The sequence below is a fragment of the Cotesia typhae genome, unplaced genomic scaffold (assembly GCF_013202065.1).
Source record: "Cotesia typhae breed Kobodo isofemale line unplaced genomic scaffold, CoteBio_Ctyphae contig_56, whole genome shotgun sequence".
Lineage (NCBI taxonomy): Eukaryota > Metazoa > Arthropoda > Insecta > Hymenoptera > Braconidae > Cotesia > Cotesia typhae.
In genome coordinates, this window is record NW_027423760.1 from 647903 (window position 1) to 670870 (window position 22968).

General features: G+C 30.7%; 4 protein-coding genes across 18 annotated transcripts in view; 3 read left to right on the forward strand and 1 right to left on the reverse strand.

Annotated features, from left to right (window-relative positions):
• Positions 1-2606: 2606 nt before the first annotated feature.
• On the forward strand, positions 2607-7511 carry LOC141532045 (uncharacterized). Its single transcript, XM_074250204.1, has 2 exons — positions 2607-5830; positions 6281-7511. The coding sequence occupies exons 1-2, from the start codon at positions 2607-2609 to the stop codon at positions 7509-7511; spliced, it is 4455 nt and encodes a 1484-aa protein (XP_074106305.1).
• Positions 7512-11680: 4169 nt separating this feature from the next.
• Positions 11681-12610, forward strand: LOC141532047 (uncharacterized). The gene is made up of 2 exons (XM_074250205.1): positions 11681-12279; positions 12354-12610. The coding sequence occupies exons 1-2, from the start codon at positions 11967-11969 to the stop codon at positions 12608-12610; spliced, it is 570 nt and encodes a 189-aa protein (XP_074106306.1). The 5' UTR covers positions 11681-11966.
• A 403-nt stretch (positions 12611-13013) lies between these two features.
• On the forward strand, positions 13014-14416 carry LOC141532048 (uncharacterized). The gene is made up of 3 exons (XM_074250206.1): positions 13014-13192; positions 13262-14269; positions 14391-14416. Exons 1-3 carry the CDS (start codon positions 13183-13185, stop codon positions 14414-14416), a joined length of 1044 nt encoding a protein of 347 aa, XP_074106307.1. The 5' UTR covers positions 13014-13182.
• Positions 14417-19669: 5253 nt separating this feature from the next.
• The window catches only part of LOC141532128 (uncharacterized), a 140359-nt gene continuing 137060 nt past the window's right edge, over positions 19670-22968 (reverse strand). For 14 of the 15 annotated variants that reach the window (XM_074250331.1, XM_074250336.1, XM_074250327.1 and 11 more), the window contains 5 exons: positions 21506-21675; positions 21341-21409; positions 20760-21155; positions 19981-20179; positions 19670-19908 (listed from right to left, as the gene is read on the reverse strand). In XM_074250331.1, coding sequence (XP_074106432.1) covers positions 19757-19908; positions 19981-20179; positions 20760-21155; positions 21341-21409; positions 21506-21675 — 986 coding nt within the window. In that variant the 3' untranslated portion in view covers positions 19670-19756. The remainder of the gene's footprint in view (positions 19909-19980; positions 20180-20759; positions 21156-21340; positions 21410-21505; positions 21676-22968) is intronic. The other variant, XM_074250328.1, reaches the window with a different exon arrangement.

The window sequence follows — 22968 nt, forward strand, 5'->3', positions numbered from 1 at the left end:
AGTTAAAAAAAAAGTATTTTCTATTTTATTACTCAAATGTTTGTATGCGAAGTTTTAACTCTGCAAGAGTATTGTTAAAATAATTCAGGAGTTTGGTTATCTTAAAAATAAGCCAACATAAAATATGAAACAATTATTCATAATAATAAAAATTTGGTGAAAGCAATTCCTACATCACTGTGAAGGTACAGGTCATATTACATATTCTGATTATATTACAATTAAATAAAATTTACATGTTGGCTCCAATTTCAGAAGAACTTATGATTTCTGAAATCAAAAATTTTATGTTTATAAATGAAAAATGTTTAGTGGCTTTCTTATAAAAGCGTGTTAAAGAGATAAAAATTATTTATTTTTCGTTTATAAATAATTATAAATTATAAATAATGCTTAAATATATATATATATATATATATATATATATATATATATATATATATATATATATATATATATATATATATATATATATATATATATATATATATGTTATCTGACATATTAAAGTATTTTAAAATGTGGTGATATTCTAAATTTAATGTGAATTATGAATTATTTAGTTGATGAGTTAATTTCCATTCTTTTTGTAATTTTTTTTGTTTGGCCAGTCTTTCAAATTTTTCCAAATTTAGTTTATCGATCAATTTTGAGAATTCTTCGAAAAATAAAAAAGAGTTATAGAGGGCTTGAAGAAACGATCCCTACAATTAAAAATAAAAAAAAATGATTGACATTAAATAAATAAATAAAAATATTAATTGTAAATAACATTCTAAAAATAGGTAAGTAAATTTTGTAAATAATACTGTGTAAATAAATATGTAAATGAATAAATATGTATAATAAATGTATGTAATAAATAAATGTAAATAAGTATTTATTAAAATTACATTCCGCGCTTCATCATAGGCAGCACTATAAAGTTCGTTTCTTCTTTCTTTAAATGAAACAGCTTCATGGTAATGGCCATCTCTTAAAGAAACCTTTACCGATGTAGTACATCCAACGACGAAAACGCCATCGACTTTGTCAAAATAGTCTATTAAAAAAATAAAAATGATGAATAATTATAGACATATATATATATCATATAAAATAAATAATTAACTTGAGCCGAAAGAAAATTTTAGCAATATGCATAAAAATTTTGATCAATATTAATATATTTTTATATTTCTACTTACCAATTACTTGCTGCTTTATCTCATGAGACCAATTTTGTGCTTTTAATGCCATGTTACCGTATTTAATTAGTACTGCCAAATTTAAATTTTCAGGATCCATAATAAATAATTTTTATTTTATTTGATTTTAATTGATAATTTTAATTTTAATTTATAATGATTTATTTTTATTTTTTTTAAATTAATAATTTTATTTTATTTGATGATGATATCCTTAATTATTTATTATATTTGATGATACTTAATATAATTATTGATTTTTTGATTTATAAATTTATTTATTTATTATTTTTATTTACTTTTCATACTATTGACAGCTGTTATATTTAAACTTACATTCTGAAGTTATCATAAAAAGAAATGAAACATTTATTATGCTAATGTCTTTGTTTATCTGTCAAACTCGAAAAAAAAATAAACAGCTGTCAAAAAAATATTTTTAAAAAGTGATTTTATTGAATTGAACGATTATTTAGTAAAATCAATCCACATTAGAAGATAATTCTAACTATATATCAAGGAATATCCAATTAAGTATATTTTCTTTACTCTTTTTCATATTTTTGCAGCTTCCGTAAGTTTTTAATCAATTGATGTTATCTTAATAATTTAAATACTATTTAAATACTTTTTAGTTACTTTTTATAAATTAATTTATCATCATAGATAATAAAAAATAATTATGAATTCTGATGAATAAAGTATTAATCAAATTTATACCAAACTAACTCAATATTGTAAAAAAATGATTTAAATATTTTTTTTGAACTACATCTTATAAAAAACCTTTTAAAATTTTGATTAATAAATTAATTGAAAATAATTATCATTTTGTTTATGATGATAATTTAGTTTAAATAATAATAATTTAGTTACTGTTCAATACTTACCAATCGCATTACATGACTTACTTTTAATAATTACTAATAAACATTAAAATCATTTATTGCTCCAACCTTAATAATTTAAATATTATTTGGTACTATTTTAAATTAATATATCATCATAAATAATGAAAAATAATTATAAATTTATTAGGAATAAAGTATTAATCCTATTATTGTGTTAAATTGTAAATATTAAATAATATCAAACTAATATTATTATTGTGAAAAAATTATCTCAATATTCTTTTGAACTTCATCTTATAAAAAAACTTTTAAATTTTTGATTAATAAATTAATTGAAAATAATTATAATTTTGTTTATGATGATAATTTAGTTTAAATAATTATTAATTATTGTTCAATACTTACCAATTGCATTTCATTATTTACTTCTAATAATCACTTATTATCTACATTGAAAATTTTTATTGCAGTAATGGAGTCCAATTTCCCTTTTAATATCATAAGTATTCCCGGTGACGGCGCGTGTCTTTTTTCTTCTTTATCGTTTTTATTGTATGGTGATGTATCAATGAGTGTTCACATCAGAAATCAGATTGTGCATCATGTGTTTGATAATTGGCAGAGGTTCAAGTACTTTACCCAGCAATCATCTAATAAACCATACAGTACTAAACATTCGTATTTTGAGGACATGTCAAAGCCCACCACACAAGGATCACTTTGTGAAATTAAAGCTGCTGCAGAATTATTTCCCTATGAGTTTCAAGTATATCAAAATCGTTCTCTTAAAGCTACATTTGGAGAAGCACTACTTGGAATTAAAATTCTAAGGTTTACAGGAAATTTTAATAGCGGTCACTTTGATGTTTTAGTTCCATTGATTGAATCCACCAGCAACGGTGCTATTCAAGCAGACAATCTTAATAACTATCAAGACCCATTTTCTATTAGCGAACAAACTCAGAGTGAACATACATCTAATTCTAACTACTCAAATTCAAACTCCTCAGACTCAAACTCTACTCAAACTCCACTTACACCAAAAAGAGGACAGAAAAAAAGGAAAAGATTTTCAGCTGCAGTTAGGGCTCAACAACTTAGAAAAGCTGCTTCCAAATATGCGGAAAAGAATAGGGAAGTCAATAGAGCGGCTGTTAAAAAATATAAAAATAATCATCGTGAGATCCAAAAAAAAGCTGTTGAAAAGTATATTCAAAGTCATCCTGACGTTTTGAAAAAAGCTCAGAAAGATTATAAGGCTAGAAACCCTCATATTAAAGAAGCAGCTTCAGCTAAATCTCAAGAAAAAAGATTGGCAACTAAATTATTGCCCTGGACTTCTAAATATCTGTCCGGTTTTAAATACAACTGTCAGGTTAATTATTCTAATGATAAAATTATAAATCTTGGTCCGCGTTCACCTTGCACCTGGTGTCGTGCCCTGAAATGGAAGGACGAAACTCGAGGAATGTGTTGCAGTGGTGGCAAAGTTCAACTTTCAAAACTCGGTCCGGGTCCTGAACCTTTACACAGCCTACTTACTCATCAGCATCCAATGTCAGAACATTTTTTATGTAATGTTCTTAAGTATAATGGATGCTTTCAAATGACGTCTTTTGGAGCTAAAATTGTACGTGAGCATAATTTTAAGACCACATTCAAAGTTCAAGGACAGGTTTACCACAGAATTGGAAGTTTAATAGTTGAACCCGACCAGAAGCCTGCTTTTCTCCAATTATACTTTGTTGGTGATGATGATCGGGAGAGAGACATCCGTTGTGGACTTTACCGTGGCAATAATTCAGAATTAATTCATCAACTGCAAGTGATGTTGCATGAACATAACAGGTATATCTTGGATATTCAAGCAGCGATAGATTCAGTTCCTAAAGACCCAAAAGAATTCAAAATAGTAATTAATGCTGACGGAAAACCTGCTGGAGAACATCGAGGCCGTTTTAATGCTCCTCAAGCTAAAGAAGTGGCAGTCGTTATTGTCGGGCAAGATTTTGAAAAAAGAGATATTGTTCTCCGTAGTAGAGGCAACCAATTAATGAGAATCAGTGAAACACATCGTGCTTATGATACTTTACAATATCCATTAATATTTTGTAATGGAGAAGATGGATATCATATTAACATACCTAAACATGATGAGAATACCAAACTACCTCTTAATAAGACTGTTTCTTCTGCAGAATTTTACAGTTTCAGGATTATGGAGCGTGATGGCGAGAACTCTTATTTATTATTATTCCGCAATCTTTTGAATCAATTTTTAGTAGATATGTACGCAAAAATTGAGACCGAAAGACTCTGTTGGATTCGTCATAACCAAAAAACATTGAGAAGTGAAGAATATGTTCATCTCAAGGATGCTTTGAGAAAAAATGATGAAGAATTGTTAGCAATCGGGAAAATGGTTATGTTACCATCTTCTTTCACTGGTGGGCCCCGTTATATGCATGAACGAACTCAGGATGCTATGACATATGTTCGTCATTATGGACGTCCGGATTTATTTATCACATTTACCTGTAATCCTAAGTGGCCGGAGATAACAGAACATCTCCATCAAGGTCAAAGATCCTGTGATAGGCATGACATTATAGAGAGGGTTTTCAACATAAAGGTAAAACTTATGATGAAACTCCTAACAGTAGGTCGTATCTTTGGTGAAACAAAATGTCATATGTATACAATAGAGTGGCAGAAACGTGGGCTTCCTCATGTTCATATTCTTTTGTGGTTAGAAAAAAAGATAAAACCAGACTCTATTGACCAAATCATAAGTGCTGAATTACCTGATCATAACTTAGATCCAGATCTCTATGATATCATCAAGTCATCCATGATTCATGGTCCATGTGGATCATTCAATCCACATTCACCCTGTATGGTAGAAGGTAAGTGTTCGAAAAAATATCCTAAAACGTTTTTGAAAGAAACTGAAACAGGAGAGGGTGGCTATCCGAAGTATCGCAGACGATCCCCAGCAGACAATGGAATTAAAATAATGCTTAATGGAATTGAGATTGACAATCGATGGGTTGTGCCATATAATCCAGTTTTAAGCCGTACTTTCAAGGCTCATATTAATGTTGAGCATTGTAATTCCGTGAAATCTATCAAATACATTTGTAAGTATATTAATAAAGGATCTGACCAAGCATCATTTACCGTTGAAGACTTAGATGAAGTGAAGAAGTACCAGTCAGGACGTTATATTAGTAGTTCTGAAGCGGTTTGGCGCATATTTCGTTTTCAAATTCACGATAGGTTTCCTTCGGTAATGCATCTTGCTGTACACCTTGAAAACGGTCAGAGAATTTATTACAACCAACAAAATGTGATTGAAAAAATCATAAATCCTCCAAAAACGACTCTAATGAGTTTTTTTGAACTGTGCCAAGTTGATAACTTTGCAAAAACTCTTTTATACGTCGAAGTTCCGGCTTATTATGTGTGGAAAAATAACAAGTTTTTGAGAAGAAGAAAAGGTAAAAAAGTTCCAGGTTTTTTGGGAATCAAAAAAGATCAAGTTTTAGGTAGAGTGTATACCGTCCATCCCGGAAACGCCGAGTGCTATTATCTTCGCCTTCTTTTACATGAATTCCGGGGTCCAACATCATTCCTTGCTTTAAAAACTTTTGACGGAGTAATTCAGCCAACATTTCAAGCAGCATGTAGGGCACGTGGTTTACTCGAAGATGATGCTAATTGGGACCACACTCTCGAAGAAGCTTGCATCTCTGATTCTCCTTATAAAATCCGTGAGCTTTTTGCCACCATGTTAGTTTTTTGCCATGTTGGAGTTCCATTAAAATTATGGGAGAAATATCGAGACTATCTTTCAGAAGATATACAGAGAAGAATCGAACAAGAATCTCGAAATATTGAGCAGGTGATAGATATCATTTATAACCAAGCCCTCATTCTTCTGGAAGATATTGTTTTATCAATGTCGGGAAATACACTTTTGAAGTTTGGTCTTCCTTCTCCGTCACGAGAGGAGGGACCTATTATCAATAATCGTCAATATCTTAATGAATTGGCTTATGATACCAACCATTTGATTAATTTTGTAGCTGAAAATGTTCCGAAATTAAATTTAGAACAGGAAAAAGTTTATAATGAAATTTTAAATGCGATTGATTCTGATTCTGGACAATTATATTTTCTTGATGCTCCTGGTGGCACTGGAAAAACTTTTTTAATCAATTTGCTGCTTGCGAAAATCAGGAGTGTTAAAAATATCGCTGTCGCCGTTGCTTCCTCAGGAATTGCTGCGACTTTGATTGACGGAGGCAAAACAGCACACTCTGCTTTTAAATTACCTCTCAATCTTGGTTATTCTGAGACTCCGATTTGTAATATCTCCAAACAGAGTGATATGGCTCATATTTTAAGAGAAACAAAAATTATTATTTGGGATGAATGCACTATGGCTCACAAGAAAGCTATTGAAGCTCTAAATAGAACGCTCCAGGACATCAGAGACTGCAAACGGCTAATGGGTGGAGTAATTGTTCTTTTGGCTGGTGACTTCAGACAGACTTTACCTGTTATACGACGAGGAACACGTGCAGATGAAGTCAAAGCCTGTCTCAAATCATCAATTTTATGGCCTTCAGTCAAAGTCCTATCGTTAACTGTCAATATGCGTGTTCATCTTCAACTCAATACAACAGCAGCAGAGTTTTCAATAGTATTGATTGATATAGGTGATGGAAATATTACGGAAATAGAAGGAAAGATAAACATTTCGAGTATCCTTTGTGATATTGTGCCGGATTTAATTTCATTAACTAATAAAATATACCCTGATATTGACAAGGCTGGAGTAAATTGCGGTTCTTGGTTGAAGGAGAGAGCTATTCTCACTCCAACAAACGATCAAGCGAATAATATAAACAACTTTTTGCTAAATAAGCTGTTAACTGAGAAAGTGAGATATGATTCACTAGACAAGGTAATGGAGGACGAAGACGCTGTACACTACCCTGTGGAGTTCCTACATACTCTCAATCCACCAGGAATACCTCCTCATACTCTGAATCTCAAGATTGGCACACCAATAATGTTGTTACGCAATTTAAATCCTCCAAAATTGTGTAATGGAACCAGGCTTCAGGTGAAAGTCCTGCATAAGAACGTTATAGAAGCTACGATTTTCACTGGAAAATATGAAGGAGAAAATGTATTAATTCCCAGAATCCCTCTAATTCCATCAGACTACCCCTTCGAATTCAAACGTCTGCAATTCCCAATTAAAGTTTGTTATGCTATGACAATTAACAAGGCACAAGGGCAGAGCTTAAAAATGGCTGGTGTGGATTTGAGGAATAACTATTTCTCTCATGGTCAACTTTATGTAGCATGCTCACGAGTAAGTTCACCTGAAAATTTGGTCATTCTTCAGCCAGATAACAAAAGCAAAAATGTCGTTTATAAGGAAGTTTTAAGTATTTGAATTTATATTTTAGATTATTTTAATAAAGAGATATACCGATTCAGTTAATAAATAAAAATCCAATCTGTAAACAATCATACTTCAAAAACTTTTTCTATTATCGACAAATACTAGCTTAAAAAACGATAATTTTTATTTAATGTTGAAAATGGGGTTCCGCACGACCCCATTTTAAAAAACATAAATACCCTATTTTGAAAAAAATAAATCTATACAAGATCAGCAAATTTATACACTATTCTCACAAAAATGACCATCACTATGTAACATATTACTATATAGTAATGGTTACAATTTTACATGAGAATAAGATCTATTCTTTTCTCTCCGTATACTGTCGAATATTTTTTGTTGTTAACAGTTGCTTATTACCATCCGCACACAGTAAAAAATATTATGTAAAATCAACACAATTTCGGTGTTAAATACGGTCCACACAAAATTAATGTTAAAATCTAACACACTTTGTGTTGTTTTAACACAAAGTTTGTGTCATTTTAACACAAAGTTTGTGCCATTTGAACACAAAAGTGTGGAATTTTAACACACATATATATATATATATATATATATATATATATATATATATATATATATATATATATATATATATATATATATATATATATATATATATATATATATATTATTCCTTTCGCCGAGTAGAGGTCAGCTAAGAACGGATTTTACGAAATTCCACCCACAAGGGGGGTTGCGGGGGCGTTAACAATGGAAAATTCCCGTTTTTAAACTATTACTCCTATCGACTCCAAATTGGATAGAAATCTTTTGTAAGAGATGTAAAAATAATCTATGAACGAATTTCACGATACCTCACCCCCATAAGAGGTTGCGGGGGTGGCTGTTAACAATGAAAATTTTTAATTTTCAAGCTATAACTCCAATCGACTTCAAATTTAGTAGGGATATTACTTTTACCATGTAGAGGTCAGCTAAGAACAAATTTTTAGAAATTCCATCCCCAAAGGAACTTGCGGGAGCGTTAACAATGAAAAATATAGGAGCTGTTCTATAGATAGATTGACTCATCACGATATCTCTGGAACTAAAAGACCTAGAGACTTGAAATTTCGTAGGAATATTACTTTTACCATGTAGAGGTCAGCTAAGAACAAATTTTTAGAAATTCCATCCCCAAAGGAACTTGCGGGAGCGTTAACAATGAAAAATATAGGAGCTGTTCTATAGATAGATTGACTCATCACGATATCTCTGGAACTAAAAGACCTAGAGACTTGAAATTTCGTAGGAATATTACTTTTACCATGTAGAGGTCAGCTAAGAACGAATTTTAAGAAATTTCTCCCCCAAAGGGGTTTGCGGGGGCGTTAAGAATGAAAAATTCCCGTTTTTAAACTATTAATCCTATCGACTCCAAATTTTGTAGGAATCTTTTGTAAGAGATGTTGAAATTATCTATGAACAAATTTCACGATATCTCACCCCCATAAAGGGTTGCGGGGGTGGCTATTAACAATGAAAATTTTTAATTTTCAAGCTATAACTCCCATCGACTTCAAATTTAGTAGGGATATTACTTTTACCATGTAGAGGTCAGCTAAGAACAAATTTTCAGAAATTCCATCCCCAAAGGAACTTGCGGGAGCGTTAACAATGAAAAATATAGGAGCTGTTCTATAGGTAGATTGACTCATCACGATATCTCTGGAACTAAAAGACCTAGAGACTTGAAGTTTCGTAGGAATATTACTTTTACCATGTAGAGGTCAGCTAAGAACGAATTTTAAGAAATTTCTCCCCCAAAGGGGTTTGCGGGGGCGTTAAGAATGAAAAATTCCCGTTTTTAAACTATTAATCCTATCGACTCCAAATTTGGTAGGAATCTCTTGTAAGAGATGTTGAAATTATCTATGAACAAATTTCACGATATCTCACCCCCATAAAGGGTTGCGGGGGTGGCTATTAACAATGAAAATTTTTAATTTTCAAGCTATAACTCCCATCGTTCTCAAATTTGGTAGGAATCTTCTATAAGTGATTTCAAAATGATGTAAGAGCGAATTTTATAACAACCTACTCTCAAAATGGATTGCAGGGGTGGGTGTTAACAATTAAGATTTTTAATTTCCAAGCTATAGCTTCTACAGGTTTTAAATGTGGTAAGAATCTTTTGTATGTGATGTAGGAATGCTATAAGAGCGGATTTTATGATAGCCTACTTATAATATGGATTGCGGGGGTAGGTGTTAACAATTAAGATTTTTAATATCCGAGCTTTAGCTCCTGCAAACCTTGAATTTGAAAATACTTTTGATCTACCCACCTCCTCCTACACATCTACCTCATAATTCTTACGCATTTAACATGTCGCGATATCAATTGTTGCCCAGAAATTATCCTTGAGGCAATAATTTTTTCTATTGACTCAAGAAAATTTATTTGTTTAAAATGGTGTTCTCCGTTAAAAATATTTTAATAATTTCAAGGTTACATATTTTTCAGCGTATTAATAACAAAATAAATTCACATATGATGTTAAATTGAGCTAGAAATAGCTTTTCTCGAATTCTGACTTCAAAAGGGATTACGCGTGCGTTAACAATGAAAATCTCTTATTTTTAAACAATAGTTTTTATGGCCTCAAACTTTTGTTGGAACTTTTTGTTTACAATGTAGAAATCATTTCAAATAGGATCGTACGAAATTCCTCCCCTACATAGGAGTGCGGGAGTGATGTTTGTCAAAAAATTCACATTGTTCCTATAGATATAAAATTTAATAGAATCTCAGGAGAAACAAAAAATCACAGGGATGGCCTCCAAGGACAACCAATTAAAATTTTTTTCTTTCTTAATAATTATATTTTCTTACAACAATCGTCTCTTTAGCAGAGGATAAAAAGTCATCATTATAAGGTTTCTAAAATTTTACTTCATATGTAACTATTGAGTCAACGGACTAAGAGATTAACATACATTTTATTTTTATTGATCATTAATCGATGAATTGTTGTTATTACGGAGAAAATTTTAATTAACAACAAAATTCGCTGGACTTTGACCTAGGCAGATTTTAACTTCACTTATAAGACCTACAATATAACTTTAACTGAAATTTCCAATGCTCATTTAAAATTTTTTTCGTTGTATGAATTGTTATTCATTTTTTCAAGAAAGCCACGGGAATGTTATATTACTTGCACATGGAAAGTTACAATATATATTAGCTAGAAGGATCACGTGGATAAAAGGTAAATGTTACTCCGATGGAATTTGGAATCTCTAAGTCAATATAACATTCCAATCAAATTTCAAATTTAAATCTATAAATACAATTCTGTAAACGCCCAGCAGAGCGGGCGGGTAACAGCTAGTGTATATATATATATATATATATATATATATATATATATATATATATATATATATATAAAAGCCATATATAATAGCTAAATTTGTCATTAAAGACAAATGTTTGGGAACTGAGGGAAATAAAGGATAAAAGGGGAAGGGGAGGACCTTTACTCAGTAGGAATTTTCGGTAACTGAAAAAGTAATTCGGACAGCCCAGACCGGGAATCGAACGCGGATTGTTTGGTTACGCGCCAAAGGCTCTATAATTTGTTATACATTTATTATATAAGGGGTATTCCATGCCAAATCGACCACTTTTGACCTCGACCCTTTTCGATTTGGCCGAAAGTTTTCCATCCGTTTCTACCCTATAAAAAACGGTTCTCAGAATTTTTTTGAATTTTTTACCTAACTCCAAAAAGTTATGAATTTTTCAAAAAAATGGCTTTTTTATTTTCAAATAGCCATAACTTTTTCAAAACTAAACATTTAGGTACCTTTTTTTTTTTTAAATTTTTGTTTTTAGATGTACTTTCCGATAAAAAATATTAAAAAATTTTTGTAAGTCAATACATATGGAATTTTTCAGTTTTTGACAAAAATCAATGATTTTTCGAAGTTCGACATTTTTTTAAAATTTTTTTTTCTAAAATAAACTTTAATCAATTCCACAGTTATCCCTGTAGAACCCAGATTGGGCCGATTTCTCTTTCTATTTTTTTATTCAATTGAAAAATTATTGTTAAATTTTCAAAAATGGAAAAAAATTTTTTTCATAAATTTTATTTATATAATGAGATAAATACAATTCAACGATTTCACGGCATTATATTCACAATTTAGAGGCTTCATCGATGACTGTATTTAGTAAGATTCAAATTTTAATATATCAATTAGATCGATAAACTAGGGATAACAATTATCGACTTACCTATAGCCAGTAAACTAGATGCTATAAGCTAGTATGTTTTGATTAAAAGTGCGGCTTTTTCATTTTGAGATCTAAAACATAACCTATAAATCTTTTGTGCAATCTAGTGTTTTATAAAAGATTGTCATTACATTTGTTGTATAAATAAATAATTTCTCTTGTTTATAAGCGCTTTTTTAATTTGTCTTTATGGCGTCAAAAAAGGTATTTGATCGGTGTTGTAATCCTTTTGAGTTGGAATCTCATTTTAAAAAAATTGGTTTACGTCCGGCGACTGATATTATGAAAGTAACGTTAGGATTAGATGATAATTATTTATTATGCAGTTCATGTCGAAAAAAAGCTTCAGAGTTAGTGAAGCAACAAACAAATGCTCGTAATGATCCTAGTGCTGATGTAAGTGACCGTGAAGACAACTATAGTGACAATAATGACAACAATGATCAGGCTGATAATGATAGTAATACAACTGCCATGGATCTCCCATTATCCTTATCATTCCGTAAGTTTTTTTAATTATTTATACGTTACTTGAATACATTTCTAGTAGCTATATGTTTCACTATTATTTTTAAGGTTCCATGTCATTTGATAGCGAACCCAAAGCATCACAATCAAGCTCAGGATCCCAAGTTAGCGCTGCAACTCAATTACCCGTAATAAACCATGCATTAGAATTGTTAAATCAATCACCGATTCCATCGAAGAAATTGAATGATAATCAATTTTTGAACAATAAAATAAATCGGGTATCCGACAGCTTGAAAAAGTTTTGCTTTCTTCTTCAGATGAAGAATCAATTGATGACGATGGTGAAAATTTTCGCTCTCTAATTAAAATGTTGTAGGATAAATTCAACGATAAAGAAACTGATAAGTCTTTGAAAATACAAATTTTAACATTATTACCTGTAAAATGGAGTGAGAGACGTATTTGTGAAACTATGAATACATCAAGACATTTGTCAAGAGTAGCAAAAATTTGGTTGAAGAAACGGGTTTACTTTCTACACCTGAATCGAAATTAGGTATGGGTAGCGTAAAATCGATGTTTTAAATACACTTGAAAACTAAATTACTCAACATTTTTGTATAGGGAGGACAATTACTGATCAGGTAAAATTAAAAGTTGAAAATTTTTACAACGATGATGAGTATAGTGCTCAAATGCCCGGTATGAAAGACTTTGTATCAATTCGAAGTGATGATGGTAATCGGATACACGTCCAAAAAGACTTATCCTGTCTAACTTAAAAGAATTATACCAATGTTTCTGTGAAATAAATCCTACTGAGAGAATTGGATTTTCAAAATTCGCTTCTTTGCGACCAAAACATTGTGTGTTAGCAGGGGCAAGTGGAACACACACCATCTGCGTGTGTACGATTCATCAAAACGTGAAGTTAATGATGCTTGGTAATTATCAAATTAATTAATAATTATAAACGCGTGAATTTTAAGTTTACTAAATTACTGTTATTTTAGGTGCAAATATTTATTCTTTGACAAGGAACACAGAAAAGCCCATTAAACACTACAGCGATTACTTGAGCATGATTATATGTGAAAATCCATATTTTCAGTGTTATTTAGGTGGATGTAAAAACTGTCCTGGGGTCGATGAGTTGAGTAAAATTTTACTAAAATGTTTTGAGGACCGGGAAATCGAGAATATTACATATAAATATTGGATATCAAAACCGAGAAGTAGTTTAGAAACTATTATTAAGCCTACAGAAGAATTTGTGGAAAAATTTTGTAGTGAGTTAGAAATTCTTCTACCTCATTCGTTCATTGCTAAGGAGCAAGCCCAATTCTTGAAGACATTGAAAGATACATTGAAACCAAACGAATACGTTATTATTTGTGATTTTGCAGAAAATTATGCCTTCGTAGTACAAAATGCGGCAGCTGGTTTTCACTGGAATAATAATCAGGCAACAGTTTTTCCAGTCGTTATTTATTATACAGTAAATAACAAACTTGAACACAAAAGTTTAGTAATTATCTCAGATTCTAACAAACATGATGCCGTTGCTGTTCATGTTTTCATCGAAATAATAACTGATTACGTGAAAAGTCTTCCTGAACGTTGTAACAAGATTTATTATTTTTCTGATGGAGCTCCTCAACAATTTAAAAACTTTAAAAACTTTGTAAATTTATATTCCCACGAAGATGATTTTGATATTCCTGCTGAATGGCATTTTTTTGCGACTGCCCATGGGAAAGGTCCGTGTGATGGAATCGGTGGTATTCTCAAACGACTTGCAGCGAGAGCAAGTCTCCAACTCGCGGTAGACAAACAAATAATGACACCAGAAGAACTTTTTGAATGGGCTTCTGCACCGGATAACTTGCCGAATATTATAGTGAAGTTTTCCCCAGAAGAAGATTATGACACAGCAGTAAATGATTTAAATGATCGATTTTTGAAAACGAAACCGATTATAGGAACTCAACAACTACATTGTATAATTCCGGACAAAAATGGTTGTTTACTAGTTAAAAACTTTTCGAATTCGAATGAACACAGATTTTGTAAAATATTTAAACGACAGAGAGAAAAGTAATTAATTTTAGCTGCATCAATTATTGATCTTACTAATTACAGTCATCAATGAAGCCTCTAAATTGTGAATGTAATGCCGTAAAATCGTTGAATTGTATTTATCTCATTATATAAATAAAATTTATGAAAAAAAATTTTTTTTCCATTTTTGAAAATTTAACAATATTTTTTCAATTGAATAAAAAAAATAGAAAGAGAAATCGGCCCAATCTGGGTTCTACAGGGATAACTGTGGAATTGATTAAAGTTTATTTTAGAAAAAAAAATTTTAAAAAAAAATGTCGAACTTCGAAAAATCATTGATTTTTGTCAAAAAAACTGAAAAATTCCATATGTATTGTAAACTTACAAAAATTTTTTAATATTTTTTATCGGAAAGTACATCTAAAAACAAAAATTTAAAAAAAAAAAAGGTACCTAAATGTTTAGTTTTGAAAAAGTGATGGCTATTTGAAAATAAAAAAGCCATTTTTTTGAAAAATTCATAACTTTTTTGGAGTTAGGTAAAAAAATTCAAAAAAATTCTGAGAACCGTTTTTTATAGGGTAGAAAAGGATGGAAAACTTTCGGCCAAATCGAAAAGGGTCGGGGTCAAAAGTGGTCGATTTGGCATGGAATACCCCATAAATAAAACACATAAAACATATTAAAATGACCAACAAGTTTCATTTAATAACTTAATACCAACTTAACCGTCTGCAGTACGACCAGTGTTAATTGTTGACAAAAATAAATTAGAGTTTACAGGTTAAAAATCACAAATCAAAATTTGTAAAAAAAAAATTTTTTGTAGGTGATACGAAGTTCACCGGGTCAGCTAGTCATATATAAATATATACGATTAGGCAAAATCATTTGTTCCCGGATATAGACTTATATATAATCATATATAGCCTTAAATAACTCAGGTCTAATCAGATCCAATTATATATAGATGTATATATAATTATATATAGACTTATATAAAACATACATATAATACATTAGTCTATATATGATTATATATATTTTATATAAAAATTTATTTATAATTATATATAAATATACATGATTAGGCAAATTCATATTTTCGGGTGATCGGTACAAATGAAAGTTGTCCGAATGGATACTTGAATAAATGAAATTGAACTAAATTGAATAAATAAAAATGAACAAATGCATGAATGTGAATTCAGCCGACATCCGACAATTGAAAGTTTTAACAATCAATAACTGTGAAAATATCGATTACTATAGTTTTGAAAAGTGATAATGGCGCGTATCCGAATTCTCTTCGAGAGAATTTTTGTAAATTTTTATTCAATTGAATTCCTTAGCTATAATTTTCAAAATAAAATTTCATTTGGAAATATTGAAAATATATATATCGATGAAAATGAATCAAATTCTATTAACAAAGCATTTTACTATCAATTTTCAGGAGTATTTTTTTATTTTTCACAAAAAATGATTAGGTTGTAACGAGGTAAAACAAAAAAAATTTATTTTCCTTTATTATCCTTTGGGTAAAGAATTTGGAATCTGCCAATTGACTGTCCCCTTTTTGCTTAGATTTATTGCTCGCCGGAGTCCAGGAGAACGAAAAAAAAGGTAAATAAAATGTAAACCAAAATTTTATTAACCAGAAAATAAACGAAACTTTATTAAACAATTTATAAGGAAAAAAAAAACAATAGTCCTCTACTACTACCTTTACAAAACAAAATTTCGCGGTTTCGCGGATTCAGGGTGACCATCCGGTCGGTACCATTCCCCCACACACACTCCAAAAATTCGCGGACTAACTTTCGCGGCTCTAATTACCCCGGTTGCTAATGGGGGTGTCTGGCCGACAAACCCCACCGCCCTACTCGGTCCCTCTTCCCCCAGAGGGTAAGCGGATGGTCTCCGTCTCGCCCCCACCTACTCGACTATGATCACCTGCCGTACCTCCGCTGAAGGCCTCGGTACGGAGACTCCCACAAATCTCCCGTGAATTTGAATCACTTACCTTGGTCCTGGTCAGATTCTAGGTAGAGTGTTTCCTTTTCCGTTGTCCAAAGAATGGTCTTCTACTGGAAAACTTTACAAGGAGACTGGTTGCTAATCGCCATTAATTTTCCGGCTTTATTATTTTTCCAAAAACTCACTTACAATGAACCGGAATGATCGTATTTGCTATCTATACGGTATTTACAAACTATCAATTTTAATTGGCTTTCCCTTCATTCTCTATCTATTCGGTTCGCCAAATTCTAAGTTTTTACTCAGTATTTTCGATTCCAAATTATTTTACGTTTTAATCGGCATTTCGTTCATTCTCTATCTATTCGGTTCGCCAAATTCTAAGTTTTTACTCAGTATTTTCGATTCCAAATTATTTTACGTTTTAATCGGCATTTCGTTCATTCTCTATCCATTCGTCGAGTTCCCATACTAAATCTGGCTCAGGACTTATAAAATTTCTTTGCGCTTAAATTAAAATAATTTTCGCAAAATTATTTTTCATACTAAATTTATCACAAAACTTAGAAAAAAAATTCATTCTAATAATTATTTTGGCGATTTAATATTTTCGTCCAAAATAATTATTTCACAAATAATTAGGCAATTTTTAATCACCCAATATTTTTAGGTAACCTAATTTTTGTTCTTCGAAAGAACAAAAATTTCCACTGCTGTGAGTGGCTTTTAACAACTTGGGAGTAATTCTCTCCGAGCGAACGATTTACGCCATCTATCGCGGGGTGGCGGAACACACATTTCAAAAGTAGTTATTTTTTTTCCATACATTACGCACTAACAAATTTTGGAATAAGTAAACATAATTTTATTAAACAATAAAAAACAAGAATAATTGTCAAGTAATATAAACAAGAATAAGTAAACATTAATCGAGGTACACAAATCGGTGTCCCGACACTTTAAATAAACAAAATAATAATAAGTCCGTGGATAAACAAATAGAATAATATACCTAAATAAACGATAATTAACTAAATAACCGGTCTTAATAATAATAATACTTTGTTAACAAATAATACAGCCAAAAACAAAATATGAAAATAATATCTTTTCGACGATTCCGGCCGGCTTAGTATCAGGCGAACATGACGAGTGAAGAGTAGGTATTCCTACTGCCGCTTCGCTGACTTGCTCGCACCTTCGTTTTCGCCGTCTACGCGCTCACGCTCACCGACTCACTCGCTCCCACCAGACCGTAGGTCACAAGGTTCTTCTTTCAGCTATAACTTTTAAGATAATGTTCTAAACGAAAAAAAAAAAAAAAATGTCCTTCTTTATTTGATCAAATCCTACGAGAGCATTTTTTTTTTTAATTTTCCAAATTTAATATATTTATAATCATTTTTTTAATATCCGACAAATTTAAATTTTCATCTTCAAGCATGCAAACACTATAAATAATTGAAAAAACATTTAGCTCTTGTTTTTTTTTTTATAAATTACAAGAGCATTTTTTTTTAAATTAACTTTTGAGGTAAGTTTTTTTTTTATATGTACTTTTTGTATATTAATTACAAAAACAATTAAATTAATGTGTAGTTTTTAAATAAATTTATTTCGTCAACGATATCTCACAAACGAATTAAGCGATTTTGACCGGCCCGGAGGCGATCGACGTATTTGTTTTTATATTGAGAGCTGATAAGTATTTGTAATCGGTTGGTAAAGCTGTTTAAAAGTCATTCTAAAAAAACCACATTTGAAAAAAAGTTTTCATTATTTAAAAATTTTTGAATGGCCTATAAAATTAATAAAAATTTTCATAAAGTATAAGTGTTATAGGTCAAATTGAAAGTAATATAAGGGAGCGTCCATAAATTACGTGAGGTGTTTTTTTAAATTTTCTGCCGTTAGATTGTTATCGTGAAAAGAAAAAAACAAATTTGCTATATGCTTTTATTTACGACTATTTAAGACTAGTAATCAATATTGCTGAGAGTTTAATTATAAGTGTACAAAAAATTTAACTGTGGCGCGAAAACAAAGGACGGGTTACACTGTACCGTAAATTCAGATTAAATTGAGCTATTTGGTATAAAACAAATCTATAAAACAAACAGGGACCAAAAAAAAAAATTCCCTGAAAGTTTGCGCCCTTTATATTTATATCAAGTCCTCGAATAAGGCGTGTAAAAATTTCCCATTAAAAAAACACAGAAACTCGGTTTTTTTATCTTTAAATTTCTCTATCTCAGTGATATTTCATAGCATTGTTTCAACTATGGACGGATTTTTCTCAGAATTGAATGTTCTACAATAGTGTTTATTGCGGCTAAGCCGTAACTCGAACCGGCAAGGTAGTACAAGGCCTCTGAACTGAATTTTTCCATGAATTTCGCGTTTTTCCGGATTTAGCTCTTATATGATAAGAGCTATAGATAAAATACAAGTGACAAACTTGTAGCTGAAATCAACATTTCCGAAGATATTTATTGACAGTTTTTGTAATTTCATGTTTTTATCGAAAATTGCGTCAAATTATAAGGAATATTTCTTTTTCATTATCCATCACTACTTTCTCAACTTATTATTTTTCTTTTAAAGATGCAACAGTAAAATAATTTTCGATAAAAATCTGAAATTACCTGAAAATCTACCAAGTAGCTCGGTGACTGAGGAAGTACAAATAAGGTGTACGAAACGTCGCTAAATAATCAAGTTTCTTAGCATTTTTGTTAAGATCTTACATCCTCTTAACTTTATTATATTTATATATTGTACGTAGAGAGATATGTTCACATTGTGATCTTCTTCTATCTCGGATTGAAGAACTTGCCTTGATATACAACATGGATTCAATAATCTAATTGTAAAAATATATATACAAAACCAAATCATTTGTAATATGACCCTAGCGGTTTAGGTGCCTCCTCCGAAACTCCGAGTAAACTCGGCTGAAACTCGGAGTATACACGGAGGTTACGCGGTGCTATAGTGGAGAAAACGCAGAGTATAGTGTGCAGTTATGACACTAGATTTCGTTGATGGTCTGTCGAGGTTTCCGTGGATTTCTATTCGTGTTCTCACGGAATTGTCGCGGAGTATCCGTGGTATACCGTCAGAGTTTTTGCGGAGTATTCGCCGAGTATTCGTGGAGTACTATTGGAGTTTTTGCGGAGTATTCGCCGAGTATTCATGGAGTACTGTTGGAGTTTTAGAGGAGATTCCACAAAACTTTTGAAGCGTATTTTCAGAGCCGCTTCAACATATACAAAATTGAAGATCTGTCATACAAAATTACTTTGATTTCACTACTATTAAAAAAATATTTCAGTTGCACTGTAAAAATAGGTTAATTACGACAAAATTTTTAAATATCATATAAAATATATTAATATTTATTATCTTTATTGCATATTTATTTCTTATTACTATTTATTAAATTAAATAGAAATTTGTTTAAATTAAATACGAGGATTTTGCCGCCTTCGAGTACATTTTTTATTTGGTTTCCAGTTTTTTAACCAAATACTGGTCCAATACCGGATGTGTAGAATTACATCATCTTGTTCCCGGTATTCTAAACATTTAATATTTTGAAGTGTCAGACAAACTTCTGAAAAATAAAAATTATTAATTACATAATATTATGGTAATTGAGAACTACAGCGAAATATAAAATATTTACGTATTATTTTTCGGTATTCTTCATCTGTTACAACTTCTAGGTCGGGTCGCTTGGGGTCCCTTTCGACCAATAATTTCTCTCGCCTTTCTTCTGTCCATAAAATAGACATAACGCGAATTTCTCTTTTTCGCATATCAGGAGCATTTAAAGCTGATAAATATGCCTTCAAAAGCATACAGAAATCATTTGTAATTTGGACCTATAACACAACATAAAATGTCATTTTTTTACTACAATGATTGTTACAAAAAATTTACAACTGCATAAAGCGATATTTCGTAGAAGTTTTTACTTAAAAGAAGGGAAAAAATCCCACAGGATTACTTACTTTCTAACGTGTGTAGAGATCAACATAGACTTAAATATAGTAATAAAAAAAACAACAACTCAAGATAAAGAAATATTGAACCAAGAGAACTGTGTAGAAAAGAATAATTTTCTTAAGTCAAGAGAATAAATTCTTGGGCTAAGATATTCTTTGTTTTAGCAATTTTTCTTAATTTAAGCAATTTTTTTTCTCATGACTCAAGAAAGTTATTATTTTTCAATGGTTCTTTTGGTTCACGATTCGGTATTTTGGGTCAAGTTAATTTTTTATTAGTACAAATATTTGAATATTTGAATTTTTTTCTAGTCAAGTCTTTAAATAGTTACTTGAAAATACTTGAAAACTAGTGATTTCTAGTTTAAGTATATGTAAAAAAAATTTTTTTTGGGGTAATAATTCTTAAATGTAAAATATTTTTTTACTCTACTAAAATTAAAATCTACATCTATACCTCTCCTGCTGAATTAAGAGGTGGATGATTGAGCGGTCCACGATGGGTTTCTCCACGATCTTCTTTTTTTCTTGACATTTCCTCATGCACTTGCTTTAAACTGTCTTGTAGCAATTTTTTTGTTACAAGATTTTGCTTCAGTGATTTTATTTCTTTTTCTTGAGCCGCAAGTTTAATGAGTAAATCATCGACCTTTGGGGATCCACCCTCGTTCTCGTTCGCTGAATCTTCCGTTTCTTCTGATGACGATTTGTTTTCAGCTCCCAACTCAGGTGGAAGTGGTGAAAGACTCATTGAATCACGTTCATTTTCCACCGAGCTTGGAGGTGGTGGTGGACTAACTTGATTATTGTCATCTGCAGGCAAGTCTTGGTCACATTCTTCATCACTGGAAATCTACATTAAATGAAAAACTTTTTTTTCAATCCGTAATTTTAGATTTTAAATATTTTTATGATTAAGCTTAGCAATACTCAACCTAAAATGTATCATATTTTACGATACACCATTTAATTTGATTATCCTATAAATAATGATGAATTCGGTACTGGTTTATTCAGTAGTGTTTTGAGTATACTTACTTCACCGAGATTGCAGTAAAAAGAAGACGCTTTACTGTTTGCGGTGACAACATTTTCCCGATCAGCCTTCTAGAAAGTATATAATGAGAATATTATTAGGTTAATAATAATTGATTATGTCTATTCTGCTTAAGATTATCAATGTATGCGTAAATTTTCTTATACCCTTTGTTTTCCAGCGTTTTTGTGCTTGAGCCCTTTTTTTTTCTTTTTGGCTTCCACATGACTCGCGGCAGCATTGCCAGATTGTCGTTTTTTATACGGTGTACTCTTACTTTTTATAGTCATTATTCTTTTACTTGAATTATTCCTGGCTCTCAATTGTTCTTCATCATCTAGAAATCAAAAAAATTAAATTATCCTTGCATAACTTCCGGGAATATAGTAAATATATGACCAAGTCAAGCAGACATACTGTATTTGAAAAAAATAAAAAACATAAAAAAAAACTGCACGTATAGATTCTTTAATTTTTGAAATGTGAATTTTATTATTTTTTTTTTTCAATGTTAGATTTTATATATATATATATATATATATATATATATATATATATATATATATATATATATATATATATATATATATATATATATATATATAACGATTGAAAAAGAAAATTTTATAAGCAATGAATGTAATTTATTTTTCATTCTTTCTAAATTTAATTATTTTTAAGAGAAAACTTTAACTACTACCGACTGTGTGATATTTTTCATTAATTACTTCCCATCGATGTCAAATATTTTGACATTGCCGTTATGTATGCCACAATTGACAATGAATAGATTATTGCTTTGATAGTCGCGTGAACTGATTTCATAGTAGTTTTTACCTACTTTTAAGCAAGTCATTTTATTTTCAACAATAACTTTAGGTTTTTCAATGTTATTAACATAACCTACCAAACAGTATTTATATCCGACCATTTTTGTAATATAAATTTATTTTAGTACAATCACAGCTGTAAGTACCGCGTATTTTTTTTATCAGGACAGACCAGTTTGATTGATATTTTTGATGCATACACTGGATAATAAGTAAATACTCTAGGAATATGTGCGAGACTTACAGGCAGATCGTGGAATGTTTTTATTTCCACTTTGAAGTAGGGATATTCGATATATATCGATGTATTGACAACATCGATGTTTACAATTCGATACATCGAATCGATTCGATGTTTTGAAAATCTATTGATATACTCGATGTATCGATGTTTTTAGTGTTAAAACATCGAATCAACCAATTAAAATTTCCAAGTCTGGCCACTAAAATTTTACTCTTACCGACAGCCCCACTTTTATTTTAAAAATGTTGGCAACACTGCGTACGAGTGCAGTGAGTAGTGTCTTCCTTTTGGTATTATTCTATGGTAGTGTCTATGTGTATATACTCCATGGTAGTGTCTATAATGACATTTAAAATAAAACTGTTACATTTATGTCAATGTCGGTCGTGTCACGTAATGTTGGCTGGCGCTTTTGTATAGGTTTAAAAATATTGCAATAAAGAATATTGAATGGTGTTAATTGCATTACGTTTTACATTTGCTATTGTGGATTGATGAAATTGAAGTGGTTTTTTTATAAATATACCGTTATTTATTACTGATAATAAAATCTCTT